Below are 23007 nucleotides of genomic sequence, written 5' to 3' on the forward strand. Positions count from 1 at the left end.
GCTTTTTGGATCCTGAAGTTCTTGCCTTTGTGTACTGGAAGAATTGGATCACACGTGGGCTTGGAGAATGAGTGCAAGGTTTTATTGAGTGAAGGTAGTTTTCAGCAGATGGGGTGGCCAGAAGGGAGATGGAGTAGGAAGGTGGTTTTTCCCTGGAGTCAGGTTGCTCAGTGGTGCAGGCTTTCTTCTGTCCACCCCAATCAAACCCCGTGTCATTCTGCCAGTCGATGGTCTGCTGCCCTGCTGGCGTCTGTCAGTGTGCTTTTCCACTGGCATCCTCTCAACGTCTAGCCACTGCATCTTCTGCTGATGTGTTCCTCTTGACATCCAGCTGCTTGTGTGTCTGCCTGCTAGGGTCTCAGGGTTTTTATAGGCATAGGATGGGGGCGTGGCAGACCAGGGTGGTCTTGTGAGATGCAGCATTTGGGTGTGAAGGCAGGAGTGCCTGTCCTCACCTAGGCCCATGGGCACAGGCCTGAAGGGTCGAGCCCTAGCCAAGGACCATGCCCTTCCCTTCCCAGCACTTTCCTAACCCCTTTCCTTATCATCACTTCGATACTAACTTTTCTGGCTCCCTGTTCCACATTTAAGGACTTTTATGATGACGTTAGATTCACTAGAATAATCCAGGATAATCTCCCTGTTTTAAAATCATCTGATTAGTAACATTGATTTCATTAACTACCTTAGTTCCTTTGCCATGTAACCTGATGTCTCCATAGGTTTCAGAAATTAGGATGTACTTATCTTTAGGATGCCATTATTCTGCCTATTACACTTAGGGTTCCTTTACCACACTTTGAAAACTATAGTTCTGTGTAGATGTTTCCTGCTATTTCATCATCATCATTATTTCTGAAATTTGAGGTATTCCTACATGTAGAGAGATGTGGTGAAACTAGTGAAAGGAGGCTGAGAATGAGTGGCTAGTGGGTTTGTCATCCAGGGCAAGAAAAGTCTAAAGACAACAATAGTCAACTGTGGCAAATGCTGCTGAAAGTTATCTAAAATCAGGACTGACAAAAGACTGTTGTGTAGGCGTATTAGGCAAAATATTGCCCTCTTAAGATGTACACCTCCTAAATTCCAGAATCCGTGAATATGTGGCATGGCAAAAGGTTCTTTAAAATAGGTGTAATTACGATTCCAGACCTCAAAGTAGAGAGATTCTCTTGGATTCTCCTGATGACCCCAGACAAATCACATCGTTCCTTAAAAATACTGAACCTTTTCTGGCTGTAGTGAGAGACACAGAGAAGCATGAGAAGAATTTGATGCCCTGCTGTTTCTGAGATGCAGAACCTGTGTGCAAAGAACTGAATTTTGTAAACAGTTCAAATTAAGAAACAAAAGAAGCCCTTCCCTAGAGCCTCCAGATAGAAAGGCAGTCAACCCTACCAGCATCTTAATTTTAACCCAGTAAGACTTGTTGACTTCTTACTTATAGAACTATAAGATAATAAATGTGTGTTGTTTTAAGCCACCGAGTTTATAGTAATTTGTTATGACAGCAAAAGAAAACTAATATAATAGGCCATTTGTTATCTCAGTGGCCAGTTTTGGCATAATGATGGGGATGAAAGTCTGTTGTAGTGAATTGAAGAGAATGAGAGGAAAGGAAATGGAATCATGATGAGTATAGAAAATTCTTCAGTGTATGAGGGGCAAGAGAAGATTTATTTTTTTGTTGAAAAATATTATAGCAAGCTTCTATCATGGGATTGATGCAGTTGAGTGGGAAAATTGATGACCAAGTGAAAGAGAGGCCTTGAGGGGTGAAGGTGGGGAGAGCAATACCCCTGAGGAGATGAGGGAATATAGGATCTAGTGGATAAGTATGCGGTGTTGTCTTTAGATGGAACACAGTTCTTACAGTAACAGCAGGGAAGACTACATATGTGGGTTCAGGTACATACAGACTAGTGGATGTAATAGGCACATGTGGAAAGGCGTTTCTGTTAGCTTCCATTTTATAAGAATGGAGTAAAGAGAGTTGAGGAGATATTGGAGGTTTGAGTGTGAGAAAAATGTGAAATAGGCTCAAGTGTATAGACAGACAGGATCACTAATACTGCATATCATGCCTGTTTATTTGACATAGCCAGGTAACCTTAGGTATTCCTCTTAGGAGTCTGGCCTATCAAACTTAAGGCATTGAAGAGTAGAAAATGCATGTTTTGTGTAGTCAGGGATGTGTTTGGTGGGGATAGGGAGGTGGAGAGAGAGATTGAGAGATATTGAGAAAAGGAAGTAATAAAAGAAATATATTGAGAGAGACTGAAATAGATTGAGAGCAGGAGATATACACATATATAGACATATATCGTATATACATATATATTCAAATACATATACAACCCCTCTCTTAATATCCCTATCAATTTATCATATATAATAAATAGCATAATGTAATGTATACACATATGTTCATATGTGCATACACACATATTCATTCTCATAGCCATATATCATACTCATATGTATATGGAGGTGAGGACGAGAGAGTAGAAGGAGGAGTCTGAGGGAGAGAGTTTGAGAGGAATGATACTGAGCCATACATTCTCAGCTTTTCCTTACCAACTCAAGGATTCAGGTCACCTCACCTTTTATGTGTAGAGAGGGAGAGAGAAAGGGTGGGGTAAGAGGTCAAGAGAGTTGTTGAGTTTCGTTTTACACAGAAAAATGAGCTTAGGGAAAAGGTTTCTCCAACAGTTCAATTTCTTTACCTGTACTTTCATTATTTATAAAATATGGAGGGGAGAGGAATGTGCCTTTTTCATCTTTATGGTCTTTTCTGGTTCTATAATTATGTAATTCTAAATTTATGTAACTGATTTGATAGCAAATTTTATACAGCAAATTCTTGTGGAATATTTGTTTCTCATTTTATAAAACGACTTCTCTAGAAATATGTATCATCTTACCTTTTGGTACACTGGTAATTTTGTAGTCCTATCTAGGCTGATGCCTCTGTTTTTTTGACAGACAGTATGTATTATTCTAACATTAATTTTAGGAAAATTGACATTACTTTTCTAAGAGTGAGGTAATGGTTTTGCCGGCTTGCCAGCTACTTTTGCCAGGATAGGGGAAGAGAGAAAAATAGCATCTGAAAGATGTGATTCATATTTTATAAGTCAAAAATAATTTTTTGGTATCTTAAATTCATATCTAAAATAATTATTTTATACTTGGGAACCAATAGATATTTTAACAAAAGGAAAAAGAAACAGTACAGTGTGAAATTTTTGGAGCATACTTGTAATAAGAAGTCAAAGTTATACTAAAGAGGTAACATTTAGGTAAGATTCCAATGTAGTCACTAGCGAACTTAAAAAAAATCTTACTTGGAGTTAATAAAACCACATACTAATCATTGCTTGACTAGTTTTATAAGGAAATAGTGAAATTTGGTGATTTTTTGCCAACAGATAATATTTGCCTATTTTTCCTTCTGTTTCCTTTTGATCATTATTGAACTCCAATGAATATGTATTAGAAAAAAACATCTTTGTGGTAAAATATAGAGTAGAAGAAATTTCCCTTTAGCATGGGCTCTCTTTCCATTTCTATGAATATTTTATTCTCTCATTTGAAAAAGATTTATTTCATATGTAATATACTTATCCATATTCACCGTCAGATTTTATCGGCATATATAGTCTTCATTCTGAGACAGAAAGTTATGATAAAATCTCTTTGAGTTATTATCCTCCCAGTTTCCATAAAAAATAAAAGGAAGACTATGAGGAAAACTAATGTTTCCTGACTGGTTACTATGTGCAAGGCACTGTGCTATCTACTTTAAATGCATTTTCACAATGACCCTGTGAGATTCTTACTATCTTTGTTTTTGGCTGATTTCCATTGTGAGCTTGTATACATTTGATCTTAATTAACTGACTTCTTGGGACTTAATTAACACTTCTGTGTCTCACAGGTGAATTTGTGGTTGGTTCTGTTGAGAGCTGTGAATCTCAAGTGTCCTGGTGCCATGCTGGTTATACGTCCCAGGGTCTTTAGTGTAGTTGTCTATAACTAGTTATTGTAATTTGTTGCCACCCCAGTGCTTGTTTTTCTGATTGAAAACCATATAAAAACCTTTATCATTGAGACAGCCTTAACTTTTAGAAGTGTTTTCCCTATAAAAATCAGGTTACAGTTCGGTTTTGGGTTTTGGACTCTTGGAAATTTCCCTTCTTGTACGCCAAGTACTATTCTAAGCATTAAACTATGTTATGGTTTAGTTGTGTTTTTACTGGAGACACTTTTAAGTATACAATAGTGCTGGAGATGGAGTTTCTGGGCCTATATTTGTCTATTGTCTAGAAACTCTAACCATCCCTTCAGTGTGTAGTATTTAGTTATGGGAAATTTATTGAATTAGTTTTTTACTTTTTTATATTTACCGGTTTATTAAGAAGAATATTTTAGAAGATACAAATAAAATAGCTAGATGGAGAGATACATAGGGCAAGGTATGGGGAAAGGGCATGGAGCTTCCATGTGCTCCCTGGGATTGCCACCCTCCAGGAACCTTCATGTGTCCAGTTATCTGGAAGCTCTCCAAATCCTGTCCTCTTGGTTATTTATAGTGGCTTTATGAGGTAGGCATGATGATTAAACTGTTGGCCATTGGTGATCAACTTGACCTTCAACTTCTATCCTTTCCCTTGAGGTTGGGCAATGGGACTGAATGTCCCAACCCTCTAATCCTGCCTTGGTCTTTCTGGTGACCAGCCCTATCCTGAACCTATCAGACAAAAGACACATAAAAGACAGCACTTTGGAGACCCCAAGGATTTTAGGAGTTATGAGCCAGGAACTGGCAGTGAAAATCAGTATATATGTATATATCATAGTACCAGAGGCTGTCCTCTGGTTTTTGACCATGGATTCCTCACATCAAAAGAATATACGTAATCATTAATAATTTGTTCAGTCCATCATATTGTTTGAGGGTCTCCCAGGGTGAGGCCACTCAGGTTTGCAGATTTCCTATCAATATTTTTAGATTCCAGAAGCAGAAGGGGTCCTGACAAATGCACAGCTTTATTTACCCTTTCAGGGATCTGGGACAATTGAGCTGAGAGAAAGTATCATCTCTTGCTCTGAGACTCTTTAGAGTTGTTAATGTAATATTGAATTTCCTTCAGTTAATTACCCACTTATTCATTTCTTTACTCTTAGTCATTATTTCTTCTTCTGTCCATTAGTACTATCACCTTTGGAAGGGACATTAGAATTGCCACTATGTTGGTCTGGATTGCAGGGAGCAGGATAAGTTTACCAAGTACCTCTTCCTCAGTCCATTCCCATTCAGATTAGGTACAGTTACATAGGTACAGTACTAGTGAGCTATTTTTATCACCAGGCAATATACCTACATTCACTTTTAACCCCAATTTTGCTAGATGGGGGTGAAGATGCAGCCCACCCCCATTAGGCCCTTTAGAAATTGTGAAATGAGGTTTAAAAACATAGTGACAATTCCTTGCTTAGAAATCAACTGTGCTTTCAGCATTTGTAGTTGCAGCTCTGGTCCTAGGACCACTGTATCAGGTAGGGGAAAAAAGATATTTTTAAAAAGTGATTTGAGGAAGAAAGAAAAAATATAGTTGTTATATCAGTGTATTTCTCCCTCGGCAAGAATTGCGTAGTATGCATCATCCCTTCTCACTCTTCCCCAGATCAGCCAGAAAAACAGAAATCTAGTGGGGACACTCCTTTAGTCCCGCTTATGTTGAGTGTGAGCACACAACTTGTGAAGGCATGTAAGCCAACCATTCATGCTTTTATTTCCCCATTTTAGACAACCAGGGTTTCAGCTGCCCATTCTATTTGTCTATCAGACTATTATATTACTCTAAGGAGGCTATCTCTCTGTCCATTGTTGGACATTATGGGCTGTACAGTGTGTTCCTTGGTGTGAAGAAATGATGGTCAACTATCCAAATTCATGTAATATCTTCTACTCTGGTGGAATACTGTCAGTTCCTGTCAAGACCCATGTGTAGCCCTCCAGGGCTGCCAGCATCAATCTCACTTGCCTGCTATGTTTAGGGCCACCAGGGAATTTGCTCCATAGCCATCAGCAGCCTCTGTCTCCCTTATTGACAAATAGAACAGTTCCTACTGGCATTATGTATCTGAGACTGTGCAAAAGGAACATGCCTAGATTCAGCCCATGTTGGCACTGCTGCAGTGCGGCCGTACCCACTCATGTCATAGACTCAGGTGGCCACCTCAAGGCAGCACACAGGGATATCTATCTGCTTGTTGATTTCAATCACCTTCCGAACATGGAACGGAGTTCTAATGAGCATTGACTTGTTCTGTTTTAATGCATCCCTCGAAATATTGATAGCACCATGTTCCACATGAACCTTGAATTATTTTTGATGTATTACTGTTTTGTTTTCTCTCTTCTTTCTGTAACAACTATTATTTGGTTGATAGATCTACAGAACTGCCTGTTTTATCGATTTTTCTTTCCTTTATTTTCTCTCTCCAATCTGTCTGATTTTCTTAACTATTTATCTTTTCTTTTTACTTTTTAGTCAGGGTCTCACTCTGTCACCCAAACTGGAGTGCAGTGGTGTGATCTTGATTCACTGCAACGTCTGCCTCCCAGGCTCAAGCGATCCTCCCACTTCAGCCTCCTGAGTAGCTGGGACTACAGGTGTGCGCCACCATGTCTGACTAATTTTTCTACTTTTTGTAGAGACAGAGTTGTGCTGTATTTCCCAGACTGGTCTCCAACTCCTGACCTCAAGCAGTCCACCCACCTTGACCTCCCAAAGTTCTGGGATTACAGGTGTTAGCCACCATGTCTGGCAATCTTATTTTTCAATTGATATTTTTATATGAATTATTATGTTTTGTATTTCCAAGAGCTTTATTTTTTGTTGTTCTTTGAGTCTTCTATTTTTATAACATTTGGTTCTTGTTTTATGAGTGTCATATCTTCTCTTATTTCTTTGAGGATGTTAATATTATTTTTTATTCCTACACAGTGTTTCTTCTAACTGTGCTTTTTCCTTTTCTTTTATTGTCTGTTGATATTTGTCTTTCATTTAGAGGCTTTCTCTAAATGATTTGTTTTCCATAGGTATCTCTTATTTAGGAATAGGGCGCAGAAGGTTGTTTGGAAGCTCTATGCTGACAAATGGGGCATGATGTAGAGCAGGCTTGACGGTAGGGTTATATGACAAGGCTGTTTATTGTCAGCCCTCTCTCACTGTCAGTATCTTTGAGCAGGGCTAGTTTTATGAGTGTGCAACCTCTGCATTTGCACAGGGTCCTATGCTTATAAGACCCCCATGCTTGGTTTAATCTACTATTGACATCTTTAATTTCTTAGTTTTTGGGTAAGGTTTCCACATTTTATTTTATACTGAGTCTCAAAAATTATTTAGCTGGTCTTTCTTGCTTGGTTTGATAACATTCTCTAGAGAAGGTCCATTTAGTCTCTGTCCGGTCAGGATAATCCAGGCTAAACAGGAAAGATTTCAGGGCCTTTATATTTACTGTGGAAACTTTCACTCCTTTTCTTGTTTACTGTGGTACTCCTGCCCTCATCTGTGCCTAGTGTTCCCAGTTTAGAGACCTTCTGTATTCCCCGCTTCAGAGAATAGACCCTCATTCCTCTACTACAATTGTGTAGTGTCAAGCTCTGCAGAGTGGTGGAAGTGATCTGGGGAGGACTACATCTTAAGCAAACTTTCAGGCAATCATCCTGTTCTTAGCATTCCTTTTACCTACCCTTCCAGAGTACTTTGCTGCTGTGAAATCCTGAGTATTTTGGGTTTTCTGCAGTATTACTGAATTATTTTTCACTTTTCACAGTGCTTCTTTAAGATTCAGGTTTTTTTTTTTTTTTTTTTTTTTTTTTTTTTTTTTTTTTTCCATTTTGCTATTACAGTTAGCACACATGCATCTGCTTTTAGTCTTTTGTTTTCTCAACTTTGACTCTTTGCCTTTATACCTTTGTACTATTACAAGCAAAACAAAACAAAACAGAAAACCTACACTGTCTTTCAGATGTTTTAGTTGCATTTTAGGTGGCAGCAACAGTAGGTACCTATGAATAATCTGCCATTTCTTTTAAAGGTCTGGTATTATTGCTATTAATTATTATTATTAAGATCTATGTTAAATCGTTGATATCCTGTTTAGGAGAGGTGATTTAGACAAATAATTATTTTTAGACGATTAGACAAGTAATTATTTTTAACACTTAGGTAAGAAGTAATTTGAAAAAGCCTATGTCATAATCAGGAGAAATATCTTTTTGTATTAATGTACTGGTGTCCCAGGCATACACTGGACAAAGTAAAAGTTGAGATACGTGAGGTGTTTGGTGTGTGAAGGAAGAAGCTCATTCAAAGGACAGTGGAAAAGTACAGTTATTTGATTTCTAGGGCTGCTATAACAAATTACCACAAACTTGGTGGATTGAAATACAAGAAATCTATTCTCTCACAGTTCTGGGGATTAGAAGTTTGAAATTAATGTGTCGGCAGGGCCACACTCCCTCTGAAGGTTCTATGGGAAAATCTTTCCTGGTCTCCTCCAGTTTCTCATGGCACGTGACATTTCCTGGCTTCTGGCAGTATGACTGAGTCCAATTTCTGCTTCTGTCTTCTCATGGCCCTCTTCCCTGTGTCTCAAATCTCCCTCTCTTTTCTCTTAAAAGGGAACCAGTCATTGAATTTAGGGCACATTCATAAATCTTTACCTCATGGTAAATCTTTACCTTAATTATAATGCAAAGACCCTATTTCCAAATAAGATTACATTCATAGGTACCAAGGATTAGGACTTGGGCAAAACTTTTTAGGGGCACAATTCAATCTGTTACTGTGTTCTTCCTGGCCCCACAAAATTCCTGTCCTTCACTGTGCAAAATACATTGACAGAGTCCTAATATTCCCAGAAATCTCAACTCAGTACAACATCAGCTTTATGTTCAAAATCTCATTTAAATAACATTAACTCAAAAGTCTCAGTGTCATCATCTGAATCATCTAAACCAGATGAGGGCGCGACTGAATGTGATCAAAGTTCTTTTATTAGTAGACCTGTGGAACTAGAAAACAAGTCATCTGCTTTCAGAATACAGTGGTGGTACAGGCATCAGATTCCCATCTGAAAGAGAAAATTGGAAGAAATAAAGAAATCACCAGTTCCAAACAAATTTAAAACACAGGAAGGAAAATTCATTAGGTTTCAAGGCCTAAGACTAATCCTCTATGGCTTGATGCTTTGCCTTCTAAGCCCACGACTACAGGTTGGTGAGTTTCTGGACTTGTGGCTCTAGTGTGATTATTGTCTGGGCCTGTGCTCCAGGTCAGTTGTCCTCTGTGCCCATGGCCCTGGCTTGGTTATGTTTTGTACTTGCAGTTCTGTTGCCATCTGTGCCTGTGGCTCTGCTGGCCTTTGACTCTGCTGGCCTTTGACTCTGTACCCATAGCTCAAGCTGTGCCTCTGGGCCCTGGGCTTTGCAACCGTAGATCTAACCTCAGGTTATTCCTCTTTTTTTTTTTTTTTTTTTTTTTGAAGATTAGCACATATTTATAGCTTTCTGGTCTAATCAGCCTACTTCCTTCCTGTAGAATCTCAGCAGTCTGACAGTCGTTCTTCATTTCATTTATTTCTCCTGCATCCTAGGCTTCATCCTAGGCTTGCTATATTTTTCTTAGTATACCATTTTCAAAAACCTTGTGAATCCTCTGAGTTAATGGGATTCATGCTGTTGGACAAATGAGTTCCCCACAGATCTTTTCTGGATAACCCTATACAAGTATGTCTTGGAGATACTGCAGAGTTTGGTTCCAGACCACTGCAGTAAAGCAAATGTTGCAGTAAGTGAGTCAGATGAATTTTTTGGTTTCTTAGAGTATATAAAAGTTACGTTTGTACTATACTGTAGATTATTGTGTGTAATACCATCCATGTCTAAAAAATGTACCTAAATTAAAATGCTTATTGCTAAAACATGCTTGCAATCATCTGAGCTTTCAGTGAGTCATAATCCTTTTGCTAGTGAAGGATGTTGCCTCAGTGTTGAGAGCTGCTGTTAATAAGGGTGGTGATTGCTGAAGGTTGGTATGGCTGTTGCAGTTTCTTAAAATGAAACTGTAATGAAGTTTGCTGCATCTATTGACTCTTGCTTTCATGAAAGAGTCCTCTCTAACGTGCAGTGTTGTGTGACAGCATTTTACCCAAAATAAAACCTCTTTCAAAATTGGAGTCAGTTCTCTCAGTTCCTGCCACTGCTTTAGCACTTAAGTTTATGTAATAATATTCCAGATCCCTGGCAGCCATTTCAACAATGTTCACAGCATCTTCACCAGAAGTAGATTCCATCTCAAGAAACCACTCTGTTTGTTTGTTCCTAAGAAGCAGCTCCTTATCTGTTCAGGTGTTATGTGATTGCAGCAATTCAATCACATCTTCAGGCTTTACTTACAACTCTAGTTTTCTTGCTATTTCTACCACATCTGTGGTGGAAAGGAATTTATTTATCATTTATGTAATTTTTTTAGCAGTAGTTCTCAACAGTGGTCTTAAAATATTTGGTAAACCGTGCTGTAAGTAGATGTGCTCTCATCCAGGCTTTGTTCTTCCATTGATAGAACACAGGTAGAGCAACATAATGCTTAAGGGCCCTGGATTTTGTGGATGGTAAGTGAGCATTGGCTTCCACTTAAAGTCACCAACTGCATTAGCCCCTAACAAGAGTGTCAGCCTGTCCTTTCAAACTTTGAAGCCAGTCATTGACTTCTTCCCTCTGCCTGTGGAAGTCCTGCATGTCATCTTCCAAGAGAAGAATATTTTGTCTACATTGCAGATCTGTTGTTTAGTGTTGCCACCTTCATCCATTATATCAGCTAGAACTTCTTGATAATTTGCTGCAGTTCTACATCAGCACTTGCTGCTTCACGTCACATTTTTATCTTATGGAGATGGCTTTTTTCCTTCAACATCATGAACCAATCTCTGATAACCTCAGGTTTGTCTTCTGCAGCTTCCTAACCTTTCTCAGATTTCACAGAATTGAAAAGAGTTATGGCCTTGTTCTGAATTAGGCTTTGGCTTACGGGGGAATGTTGCTGCTGGTTCAGTCTTCTCCCTAGACCACTAAAACTTTCTCCATATCAGCAATAAGGCTGTATCACTTTCTTATCATCTGTGTGTTCACTGGAGTAGCACTTCCAATTTCCTCCAAAACTTGTCCTTTGCGTTCATTCCCAACTTGGCTGTTGACCTGAGAGGCCTTGATTTTGGCTGCTCTAGCTTTTCATATGCCTTCCTCACTAAGGTTAATCATTTCTAGCTTTTGATTTAAAGTGAGAGCCATACGTCTCTCTCTGTCACTTGAACACTTAGCTGTTATTATAGGGTTGTTAATTGGCCTGATTTCAATATTATTGTGTCTCAGGGAATAGAGAGGCTCTAGGAGATGGGGGTAGATGGGGAAATGGTTGGTTGTTCAGTCAAAACACAGACAACATTTATTAAGTTTGCCATCTGATATGGGCATAGTTTGTGGCACCTGAAAACAATAGTAACATCAAAGATAACTGATCGCAGATCACTGTAATGGGTGAACTGATAATGAAAAATTTTGAAATATTACAATTACAAATATTTGACACAGAGAACACAGAGTGAGCACACAACTTTTGGGAAAATCGTGCTGATTCATGAGGGGAACAACACACACTGGGGCCAGTTGGAAGGTGGAGAGTGGGAGGAGGGAGAGGATCAGGAAAAACAACTAATGGGTACTAGGCTTAATACCTGTATGATGAAATCATCTGTAAAATAAACCCCCATGACCCAAGTTTTCTATGTAACAAACCTTCACGTGTAGTCCTGAACTTAAAAGCATTCAATTTGTAAAAAATGCAGTATCTGTGAAGCACAGTATAATGAAGTACAGTAAAATGAATTACATGCACTTAGTGGCTAAAAACAGCAGAAATTTATGTTATGGAGGTCAGAGTTTTAAAAATCAACATCTTGGCAGGTCGTACTGCCTCCAAATGATCTAGGGGGAATACTTTGTTACCTCTTCCAGCTTCTATTAGTGCCTGATATTCTTCAGCATATGGCAGAATAACTCCATCCTCTACTTCTTCCTTCACATGCCTTTCTACTCTACATCTCTGTCTCAAATCTCCCTCTCCTTTCTCTTATAAAAATACCAATTATTGGACTTTTGGCCCATCCTAAGTCCAGGATGATCTCATCTTATGATTCTTAACTAATTGTATCTACAGATAAACTATTTCCAAATAAGGTTATATGCACAGCTACCAGGTTTTAGGACTTGGACAAACCTTTTAGGGAGGTCATAATTCAACCCACTACAAGTACCACTTTTAACATATTTAAATATGTGAAGGCAAATATAATAATACTGTGAACAGAAAAACTCACTGTAGATAAATGACAAGAACATTAAAAAGTGATTTTTAGTATTCAGCCGTTTTCATTTTGTTCATCAAATTTTAAAATGTATTGAGAAGCTGTGTTACTAGAATGTTCCTTTCTGCTTCTGGGGTTAAAATATAATCAAACTTTGGAGACCAGACTTAAAATGGGAGAAGTCACACAATATTTTAAGAATTCTAGAGTGTTTTAGATTCTTATTGACTGGGATGTTTGTAGATTTATTGTGTATATATAGGTTATAGACCCTTTCTTTAACATTTAGTGACTAGAAATTGTTTCTTGCTATAACCACAAAGTAGGGAGGATTTGTTGTAATTGTCCCATGCAAGTAGGCACAGCTGGTCTTAGGACTGCAAACTTTGTCTGCTCTTCCCTTCTCCCCCCTGCCACTCCTTTTTTCCTCCTCTTTTCTCCCTCTTTCTCCTTCCCTCCCTGTCCTTCCTTTCCTTGATATTTTCCTCTTTTCCTACATAGTTTTCTTCCTTCTTTCTCCCTTCTTTTTTTTTTTTTCTCCTGTGCTTGGCCTGAGTTAGTTTTGAGCATCTGCCTTTCAAGGCTCCATGCCTTTGAAGATCTTAACAAAGCTAAAAATAAATAATAATCTGAATCTGATGCCAATAAACTGAATCTGATGCAGAATGGAGTTTCTTTCTTCTTGGAGCACTTAATAAGGCGACACTGAAGTAGCAGTGGGAACAGAGCCAATCCAATCAACAAATTAACCAGGATCTCAGCTGGGGTTTCGCAAAAGACTACTTTTCTCAGGCTGTGCAGGATTTGGCCTTCATTCTTTAACAGAATGTGATTGGTAGAGGACATGTTGTGCTAATGGAGAATTCACAATGGCAACAATCATGGCACTGTTGTAAACATATCATCTTCTCTTATGAATTTCATTTGAGTAGTTGTTTTCATCTTCAGGATGATGAATTTAGTGTGACCTGTTTATTCATTCCACTTTTGCTCACCACCAATTTCTTTCCTTAGTGTTTTGCCTTAGACATGGATGTGAAAATATCATGTCTGGGGTTTGTAAATTAACATATAGGAAAATTGGTTACTTCTGTGCATGTATGAATAGATTGTGAGGTCCTTTGCATACCTTCTTCATTGTATCTGTTAGGAGAATTCCAGGAGAAGTTTGCTTTTTTACTCTTGTTTTTGATTGAGAGGATTCAGCAAAGCTGATGGCTTTGGATTCTGCATGCCATGAAATTCATGCCATGTGTTAAGGCAGCCATTGTTGGGATAGGAGCAGTGATTAAAATTAGTCTTTTGAGATTTTTGTCATCTTACTCTAGAGGGACAATCTTATTAAGGGCATCCATTTTAGTATTGGAGATAGAGTGCTACGGCAAAATTCTTTATTTCCATTTGTAATATTTATACTTTTAGACTGATTCTTATCATGTTTTATATTTGTCTAAATTATGGAATTAGTTTTTGAGACTGGGTTTGATTTTGAAGGGTCTGTCATGTGCTATTATTTGTTACTACATGTATAGAGAGACTGAGAAATAAGGCAGAATGGAGAAGTGGAGACTAAACATTTATTCTACGGGAAAGACTTCTGTTTCATAATGCGGTGTCATGCTCATGAAACCTACTTTCGTTGCAAGGATTATGGCTCGTTTAGGAAAAACAACCAGGCTTATTGCAGCTGTCAAGTGGTGTGGTTGATGAGAAATGAAGAGGTGTTGTTTTGTTGTTGTTCTTCTGTACTGATGGTATCACATACGGTATAATCTTATCTTTTTTGCACTACTCTGGCATTTATAATTAGGCCATTTAGGTGTGTGGGATTTTTCAGATTTTGGGAGGGGTAATTTTGTACCATTTCTCATTCAGACTGTTTTCATGTATGGGTTGTATGTTATCCCACCATCTTTATTTTGATTTCTTGCCCCATAGATATCCTTTTGGAATATCTGGAGGTGTTTGTGTCTGCCTTCTCCAATATAGTTGATTAGTTGTTGTGAAAGGGATGTAATCTTGTGGCTTCCACAAAAGTGGTGGTGAAGCCTATATTGGAAAACCTTCCCAAATCAGATATTGTTTGCTAATAATATTCTGATAGGCTAATTGTAGACTGGCTCTTGACCAAATAATTTGGAAGGGGAGAGGCAGCTGCTTTCTGATAGATGGAATATAATGTGGTTAGTTGATCTTTGGAATTTCTTTATCTTTTTAAGATCACTGTAATAATTCATTCCAAACACATCAATTAAATGCTGACTTTTAACCATCCATGTAGCAGAGGATCCTGTTGCTATGCATGAATTAATTTCTTAGAAGTATTAGTAGAAGTTCTATTTGGCTTGGTAATTACCAACAAAAATAGGATATGAGCTTTTTAAAAGAAAGTCTTGATTCAGATGTTCATATCGTGTGTTGCTGTCAATATACCAGTGATGGTCACAAAAATATTTTTTGTTAATATTTCACTGTTTTGGAAAGCACCTTTATTTGTTGATTGTATGGTTCCTTGTTTACATGTGTATCTTTTAAAAAATTTCTTGAATACTCATCATGTCCAGGCATATTAAGAGTATGAGACTTAGGTATATTTAATCATTTTAGTTAAGAAGCAGTTGGAATAGGAGCAGTTATGGGTAGAGGAGGATTGGTTGGAATATGCTTACATTTACCTTTGAAAAGCACGTTTGGATCAGTTTTGTCAGATGAAAACTTCTGGTTAGCAGTAATAAATTGATGAATGAATATTTCAAATTTTACATACCATGACTAGTTATATGTCTTTGCTTCACCACAATGTATGAAATATGATATGTGATTCTGTGTTTTATTGATTTATATGCAGAAAACATACCTGTTGATGAGGGAATGAGAATACATTCAAATAGCTTGATTTTGATAGGATATTTTCAAATAAGCAGCATTAGGGTGGCTATCAGGAGATCAGTTTAGGCTTTGCTGTGCCGTTATTGAACAATACCTGGCGCACAATCATTTTAGTGACTTTAAACAAAGTTTTTGACTTATCTGGGCTTCAGTATCTTCATTTACAAAATGAACATATTGGAATAGTTTACTTTGGAAGTCTCTTTTTGCTTAAAATTTCCATAGTTTTATTTAAGGTGAGGAAATTTGCCTTTGTCATCTCTTTCTAGTCATGTTTTGGGGTTTGACATTTTGAAAGAAAGTTATCATTGTGGTTAAATTTGGCTTGACTCCTTTAAAGATGGGCTGTAAATATTTGGCTGTATATTCTTGAAATGAATTTTAGTATGACTACTTGGTTATTTCTGTGGACAGACTGTTGTGTCACATTGTGGTTGTATGATTGCCATTAGTAACTTTCAAGTAAGCAAAGGAGGGTTGATTGATTTGTTTGTAACATACTGTACTATAGGATAGTATTAAGAAAGTTGGAAGTTGGAAGTGTATCTTAGAAATAATTTATTCCATCTCCCTCATTTAACAGAGAAACGTACCCAAAAAATGTTTTTTTAATTTATATGCTTAGCTTGTATCAGAAAAAGAACATTGTTTTATTCTCATTCAGTCATTCAGCAAACATCTATTTGAACCTGTCAGGGAGCCTCCTTTTGAAGACCAGGTTGTGAATAGTGTTATTAACATTTTTATTTTGATGTAAAATAGTTCTGTCTCTCTTTGATGAAGAAGGAAACACCTTTTGCTCTTCCCAAATATATTTGACCTTCAAATCTTGACCATTCTATTTCTTCTTTATTCAGTGCTTATTGACTGAGCTGATATTCTATATAATGCACCATTTAAGGTACATATATTCAGTGTCAAGTAAAATTTCACCCCCTCAAATTGAACTTACTATTAAACTGTGAAATCTTTGTGATGTCCTTTTTTCTTCACTTTAATAAGTGCCATAGTGTTGTGGAGTACTAGCACTACCTCTTCCAAGATAGTTGGGGCATATAGGAATGAACAATAAATGTAAAACATAGTGATAGGTGCTATGAGAAAAATAAAGTGTGATTAGTGGATATTGATCAGTGGTGTACTCTTTTATATATGTGGTCAGGAAAAGTCTCTTTAGTAAGATAATTTTTGAGCATGATGTAGAGGAAGTGAACATTCAATACCTGGGGTAAATAGCATTTGAAGCACAGCAGCAAATAGCAAGTATAGCAAGTGTAATAGTCTTACACTTTTAATAGCACACCAATACTTCTTTTTTTTCTTTTTAAGATGGAGTCTTGCTCTGTTGCCCAGGCTGGAGTGCAGTGGCGCAATCTTGGCTTACCATAACCTCTGCCTCCTGGGTTCAAGTGATTCTCCTTCCTCAGCCTTCCGAGTAGCTAGGACTACAGGCTCCCACCACCATGCCCGGCTAATTTTTGTATTTTTAGTAGAGATGGGGTCTCACTATGTTGGCCAGGCTGGTCTTGAACCCCTGACCTCGTGATCTGCCCGCCTCGGCCTCCCAAAGTGCTGGGATTATAGGTGTGAGCCACTGTGCCCAGCCGTACACCAATACTTTTTAATGACTAATGTCATTATTCAGAGCCATAGATATTGAATGATTATACTATAATTGAAATGATGTACATTTATTTTCAATTTGTAATTAATTAGGCCAAAGAACATATTCTTCTTTAGCTTCACTTATGGCATCTAGGTTAATTTGCTTTGTTTTAGGCTAATTAACTCTTAATTTTTAAAGATCTTTAAACTTTTTTGGTAGTCTCTTCAATTTTTAAATTAGTAATAGTTATTGTCAAGAGAGAAAGAAAATAATATTTAATCAGATAAGTTTAAAAAATGCTGGTTTTACTAAAGGTAAACAGATTACTTACGAGTTTGTCAGAGGTTTTTAATATGTGAATATATGTTGTTAATTTCCACAATTTGTTTGACCATGGTAGCCTATTTTATGTTAGCTTTTCTGTTTTATAAAGCACTCTCTGGATAACACTAGTGTATCTGACTGCATATATCCCCAGGGTAGGATGTATGCATCCCAAGAACTGCCTATGATGATCCACTAGGTTATAAACATAAAATGGCAGAATATTTATTTCTATTTAATTTTAAAAATCTTGAGCAATGAAAATAAAAGCTGTGCTAATATTTAGTAAATGGGTTGGCGCTTTTGCCTTACCTAGTTCCTTACATGAAACAATAATATACTATTTGTGAATTATAACTTGACATGAATGGGAGTTCCGAAGTGATGAGTTTTAGTGATGTCCTCATTTGTTTGCTTGTTTATAGTGTAGTGTAGTACAAGAATTTTCTTAAAACAGGTAAATGTATTTAGTTATTATTACCTAGTTTTAACTAAAATAGCTCCCACAACAATGGGAAACTATCTTAAAGTAGATTGTTGCCATGAAACATGTATTTATAATCATACTAATAAAAATCTGTGTTTATGACAATTGCTGTTGATTCTTTATGATTAGGTAGTTGAGCAAATTGTGATTTAGCTGTAATATGACAAGATAAAGGGCTTACCGGAAAAAAGAATTAGATGTTGATAATGAAATGTGACCTGTTTAATCAGTAAGGTATAATAAATAAGGGGAATTGATGAAAAAGGAAGTGGTAGCAGTAAATGGACAAGAACTATCAGCATTCTCTTTTTTCCTAAATATAGTTGCAGCTTAATTTTCTCTCAGAGCTCTTTCAAGTGACAGTGAGTTGTTCTTTGCAGTCATTCACGGTGGGTCACAGGCTGGCAGAGGCAGTGCCAGTTGCATCACGTGTCTTCTGCTGTCATCTTAGGCAGTGACACCCTGCAAGCCAATGTCAGAAGGGGAGTGTGTGAAAGATTGTATAGGAGGTTTATGTGGTTCATCACTCCAACCCACCTGGCATTAGTATAATAAATCCCACTTGATTGAGATGTATTCTTTATGTCAGTAGGTTTAATTTGCTGTTATTTTCTTTAGGATTTCAGTCTTTGTATTTATAAAAGAGATTTAACTCATAATTTTCTTTTCTTCTAAACAACTTTGCAGATTTTAGTATAAAGGGCATATTTTCCAAATAAAATATGGTAGGGAGTATTCCTTCTTTTCACATTCTCTGGAAGAGTTTGTGGAAGATATCTGTTAATTTTTTCTTAAATGTTTCTTAAGATTCACCTGTGAAGCTTTGCGTGTATAGAGATTCCATGTGTCTGGAGAATTTTTTGTGTATGTGATTGTTTTTTTAGTTAATACAGGCACAGTTTCTTTAACACATATAGTACTATTCAAATTTTGTAATTCTTGTTTTAGTTTTGGTAAATTGTGTTTTTTGTTTTGTAGTTTTAAAATTTTATGTAAAATTTTATATTTATTGATGTATTTTGTAGTATCTTCTCATTTTTTGAAATATTTATAGATTATATAATGTCCTGCATTTGTGCCTGATGTTGGAAGTTTTGTGGATTTTTTCACTTCATTATTTATTATCTTACTACTTATTTCACTTTTTTCTCATCTTTTTTCTCTTTTTGCTTTCTTTGACTTACTCTATCCTATTTTAAAAGATTCTTAAAAATATTTTCCATCATACTATTCTTTTTGCTGTAGTCTTTATTTATTTTATTTTTTTTTTTCCACTATCTTTTAGTTTCCTAATTCTGTTTCCGACTCTCTTTCATCTGATTATGTCATCTATTGAGTTATTAATAGTACACATTTCTCAGGTCTAGAATTTCTATTTTATGAATTCCAGTTCTCTGGTGAAAGTCTCTGTCCTCTCTGTTTTCTCCATTTCCCTTCTGTTTTTCGGATGTATTAAGAACTCTTACATACATTTTAAAGACTCTGTAATAACTAGCATCGAAACCACCTATGGCCCCATCTCTGGACCTATTTCTTTTGTCTTACCTGTTTTCTGTGTGTGTGGGTATAGGTGTGGGTGTGTGTTCCATTTTAGTTTTGTCGTTCTTATTTCTGATAATTTTGTTTCGGAAGCTGGGCATCATATTTGAAAAACTGGAAAGACTGTAGGATGTTAACAATGTCCAAAGAGACTTCATTCTCTCCTGTCCTAGGTAGGTAGAACTGGGGGCTAATCATCTTATTCCAGTGGTTCTCAAACTTTGGGATGTATTAAAAATACAGAGGCCAAGGCTTGTTGCGGTGACGCAGGGTCTCCCATCTCTCGATCCAGGTCAAGAATTGCCAGATACCCCAAGGGAAAGCACCTTTGCCTTGTGTTATCTCGCCTGTCAACATGGTTTTCCTTTTTCTGTTATTTCCCTTTAATTTCTCATTGCCTCAGTGTTCCCCAATGCTTTTAAGCAAAGCTTGTGTGTGTGTGTGTATATGTGTATGTGTGTATATATATATATCAATAAAATATTATATATTACATCTATAATATATAAATATGTAATACATAATATAGATATCTATATTATATATAATATATATATTATATATAAATATATATTATATATATAAATATATATTTTATATATATAAATATGTATTTTATATATATACACTTTTTCTGTTTCCAGCTGTAGCATTGATGTGCTACAAACCACTGAATCATGCATGGAAGCAGCAAAAGTCTATGGTTTTATTATTTTGAAAACAAAACAGACGAAAAACTCATGGTTTTAGTTTCCTTTTTCTTTCAGGAAAAACATAAACAAGAATTGGAAGACATGAGGAAAGCTGGTCACGAAGCCCTCAGCATTATTGTGGATGAATATAAGGTAGAAGTTTGAGAGTGTTGTTTACTTTTTTAAACCTTGGATAACTTTAGTAAAAAATGTACACATGTAGGTATGTGCAAACATATGCAAATTATATGTGTAGTCTTATTTTGCTACAGAATTTCTTTCCATTCAGCAATAAATATCCATTGAAAGCATACTTGGTGGATTACAAAGGTTAAATTAGACACTGTTCTAGATTTGAGAAAGTTTGAGAATATTTGAGAATATAATATCAGCAGGTGAGGAAATTTAAGTACAAAATAATATAGAATTAATTGCTAGATTATCTTTTTTGTCTCTGCTGTGGTTCCTCTGACAGCAAAAATATTAAGGCATGAAATATATCAGAAAAAATATTATACCTTTTTGCTTTTCTTAAATCGATTTAGGTACACTTTAGCAATAACAAATTATAATGTCAATATCACAGATATACAGTAAAACATTAATATTTAAAATTATTTTAAAAATTATTCAATTCTGTGCTTGCATAAGCTGAATTATTTAAAGCATATTGAGCATTTAATGTCAAATTTTTATTTCCCTTTAAGCTTCATGTTAGATCATTTTTCTTTTACAAGTAATGAAGGAATGAATACATTTTTATTGAAATAAAATACAATTATCCCCAGAAGTAACCAGTATTGGCAGTTCCATTGTACATTCTTCTAAGAGATTCTCCATCTACTTGTATATACTTATATGCTCATAACATGCTATATAGTTTTCAATTGATTTAAAAAATGTTATCTTACTAAATTTACTCTTTCTTGCTGTATTTACTCACTGACTTGGAGACATTTTCATGTCAGTATATATAAGCTTTTCCTATTTTTGTTACTCTTCAAAAGTTTTCACAGTATTAAATATACCACAATTTGTTTAACCATACATGTTTAGATAGGCATTTTGTTTTTCATTGTTCATTATAATAATAAATATAAAAAATTCTCCTTATTACAGTTAGAATATAGAAATTTTTGTGTTGTTGATTAAACTTCCTCACTAGACTTGTTAGAAGTTAATGTCATTTTAGTTGATAATTTAGTATCAAAAGCTTCCTTAAGAAATCATTTGGGCCGGGCGCGGTGGCTCAAGCCTGTAATCCCAGCACTTTGGGAGGCCGAGGCGGGTGGATCACGAGGTCAGGATATCGAGACCATCCTGGCTAAAACGGTGAAACCCCGTCTCTACTAAAAATACAAAAAATTAGCCGGGCATGGTGGCAGGTGCCTATAGTCCCAGCTACTCAGGAGCCTGAGGCAGGAGAATGGTGTGAACCCGGGAGGCGGAGCTTGCAGTGAGCCGAGATTGTGCCACTACACTCTAGCCTGTGCGACAGAGCAAGACTCCATCTCAAAAAAAAAAAAAAAAAAGAGAGAGAGAAATTATTTGAATAAAAGTAGGAAAATAAATACATCCAGAATTAAGTGAAAAGTGTCTTTTTTTTTTTCCCCCACACGTAGGGTATTAAGATAGTCCACTAGATATGTCTTAGGACATGAAAGGCCATTTTTGTGACCATACCTAATATAGTAGTTGATGCTTGATGTTAAAAAGGTCATTTAAAAGTATCTGATTTTGGTGGAGCATGGTGGTTCACACCTGTAATTTCAACACTTTGGGAGGCCAAGGCGGGCAGATCACCTGAGGTCAGGGGGTCCAGACCAGCCTGGCCAACATGGTGAAACCCCGTTTCTATTAAAAATATAAAAATTAGCTGGGCATGGTGGTGCACACCTGTAATCCCAGCTACTCAGGAGGCTGAGGCAGGAGAATTGCTTGGATCCTGGAGGCGGAGTTTGCAGTGAGCCGAGATTGTGCCACTGCACTCCTGCCTGGGTGACAGAGTGAGACTCCGTCTCAAAAAAAAAAAAAAAAAAAAAAAAAAAGTCTGATTTTTATAGCAATGATAATTGGCCCTTTTATAATGTTTTTAATATTTATTAGTATAAACTGGTTTTACAGTTATTGAGTTGAGGAAAAGTCCTATATTATTATAGTATTGATTTTGACAACTTATTTTATCCCTAACGCTGAGGGTGGGAAGAATTAAAATACAATTGGCCTAATATATTTGCAGATTCCATAACCATGGATGAGAAATATTTGGGGAAGAAAAGCAATAAAAATAATAGTACAACAGTAAAAAGTGACACAAGTTACTTGCTATCTAAAAAAATAGAAGCATATGGTAAAATAATTATCACATGAACTTCTTATGCTTGAATCTAGAATTGGTAAAAAAAATCATTCCACTTCTTGTTCTTAATGTGCCACAAATCATCAACACGTTATGATTTTTTTCTATATGAATTATTTTCCCTTTATCCATACTATTATGAAAGCCGATTCTCAGCATATTTTAGAACACCTTGGTTGTGAAATTTTACATGACAGCCAATATATCTGATAATATTTCTCCTCAGAGTACTATAATATTATTGTATGAGATCGATGGGGAATTCAACAAGTCATATGATTAATCAATATGCAGTGAATTTTCACTGATTTAAAAGTATTTATATCCTTTGACTATATCCTTTGACTGAGCTATGAAATAAAAAAGTAAATATAACTTTGTAGGCAATTTGATTGAATTCCTAATCCATTTAACAAGTCATCTAAACATCTGAATATTTTACATTTCTCTTTAACTAATTGCTAAGTAATGACACTGTACAAATATGTAAAATGGGTAGCTCTTAACCAAGTTTCTTCAAAATGGCATTTGTAAATACTAGAATAGTTATCACTTATGATTTTATCCTCCTTAGTTGCCAGTATTGAGATTTATACCAATAATTATGTTTGCAGCAAAGAAAATATTGTGGCATTAGAACCAAAACAGTGGTTTAAAACATCAAATACCAACC

At 36.3% G+C, this 23007-nt stretch overlaps 1 protein-coding gene across 19 annotated transcripts in view; it reads left to right on the forward strand.

Annotated features, from left to right (window-relative positions):
- CCDC91 (coiled-coil domain containing 91) overlaps positions 1-23007 on the forward strand; it is a 375497-nt gene that overhangs the window by 158556 nt on the left and 193934 nt on the right. For all 19 annotated transcript variants that reach the window (XM_021922136.2, XM_003906161.5, XM_021922146.2 and 16 more), the window contains one exon: positions 20051-20128. In XM_021922136.2, the coding sequence (XP_021777828.1) occupies positions 20051-20128 (78 nt within the window). The remainder of the gene's footprint in view (positions 1-20050; positions 20129-23007) is intronic.

Source organism: Papio anubis, chromosome 9, assembly GCF_008728515.1.
Source record: "Papio anubis isolate 15944 chromosome 9, Panubis1.0, whole genome shotgun sequence".
In the NCBI taxonomy this organism is placed as follows: Eukaryota; Metazoa; Chordata; class Mammalia; order Primates; family Cercopithecidae; genus Papio; species Papio anubis.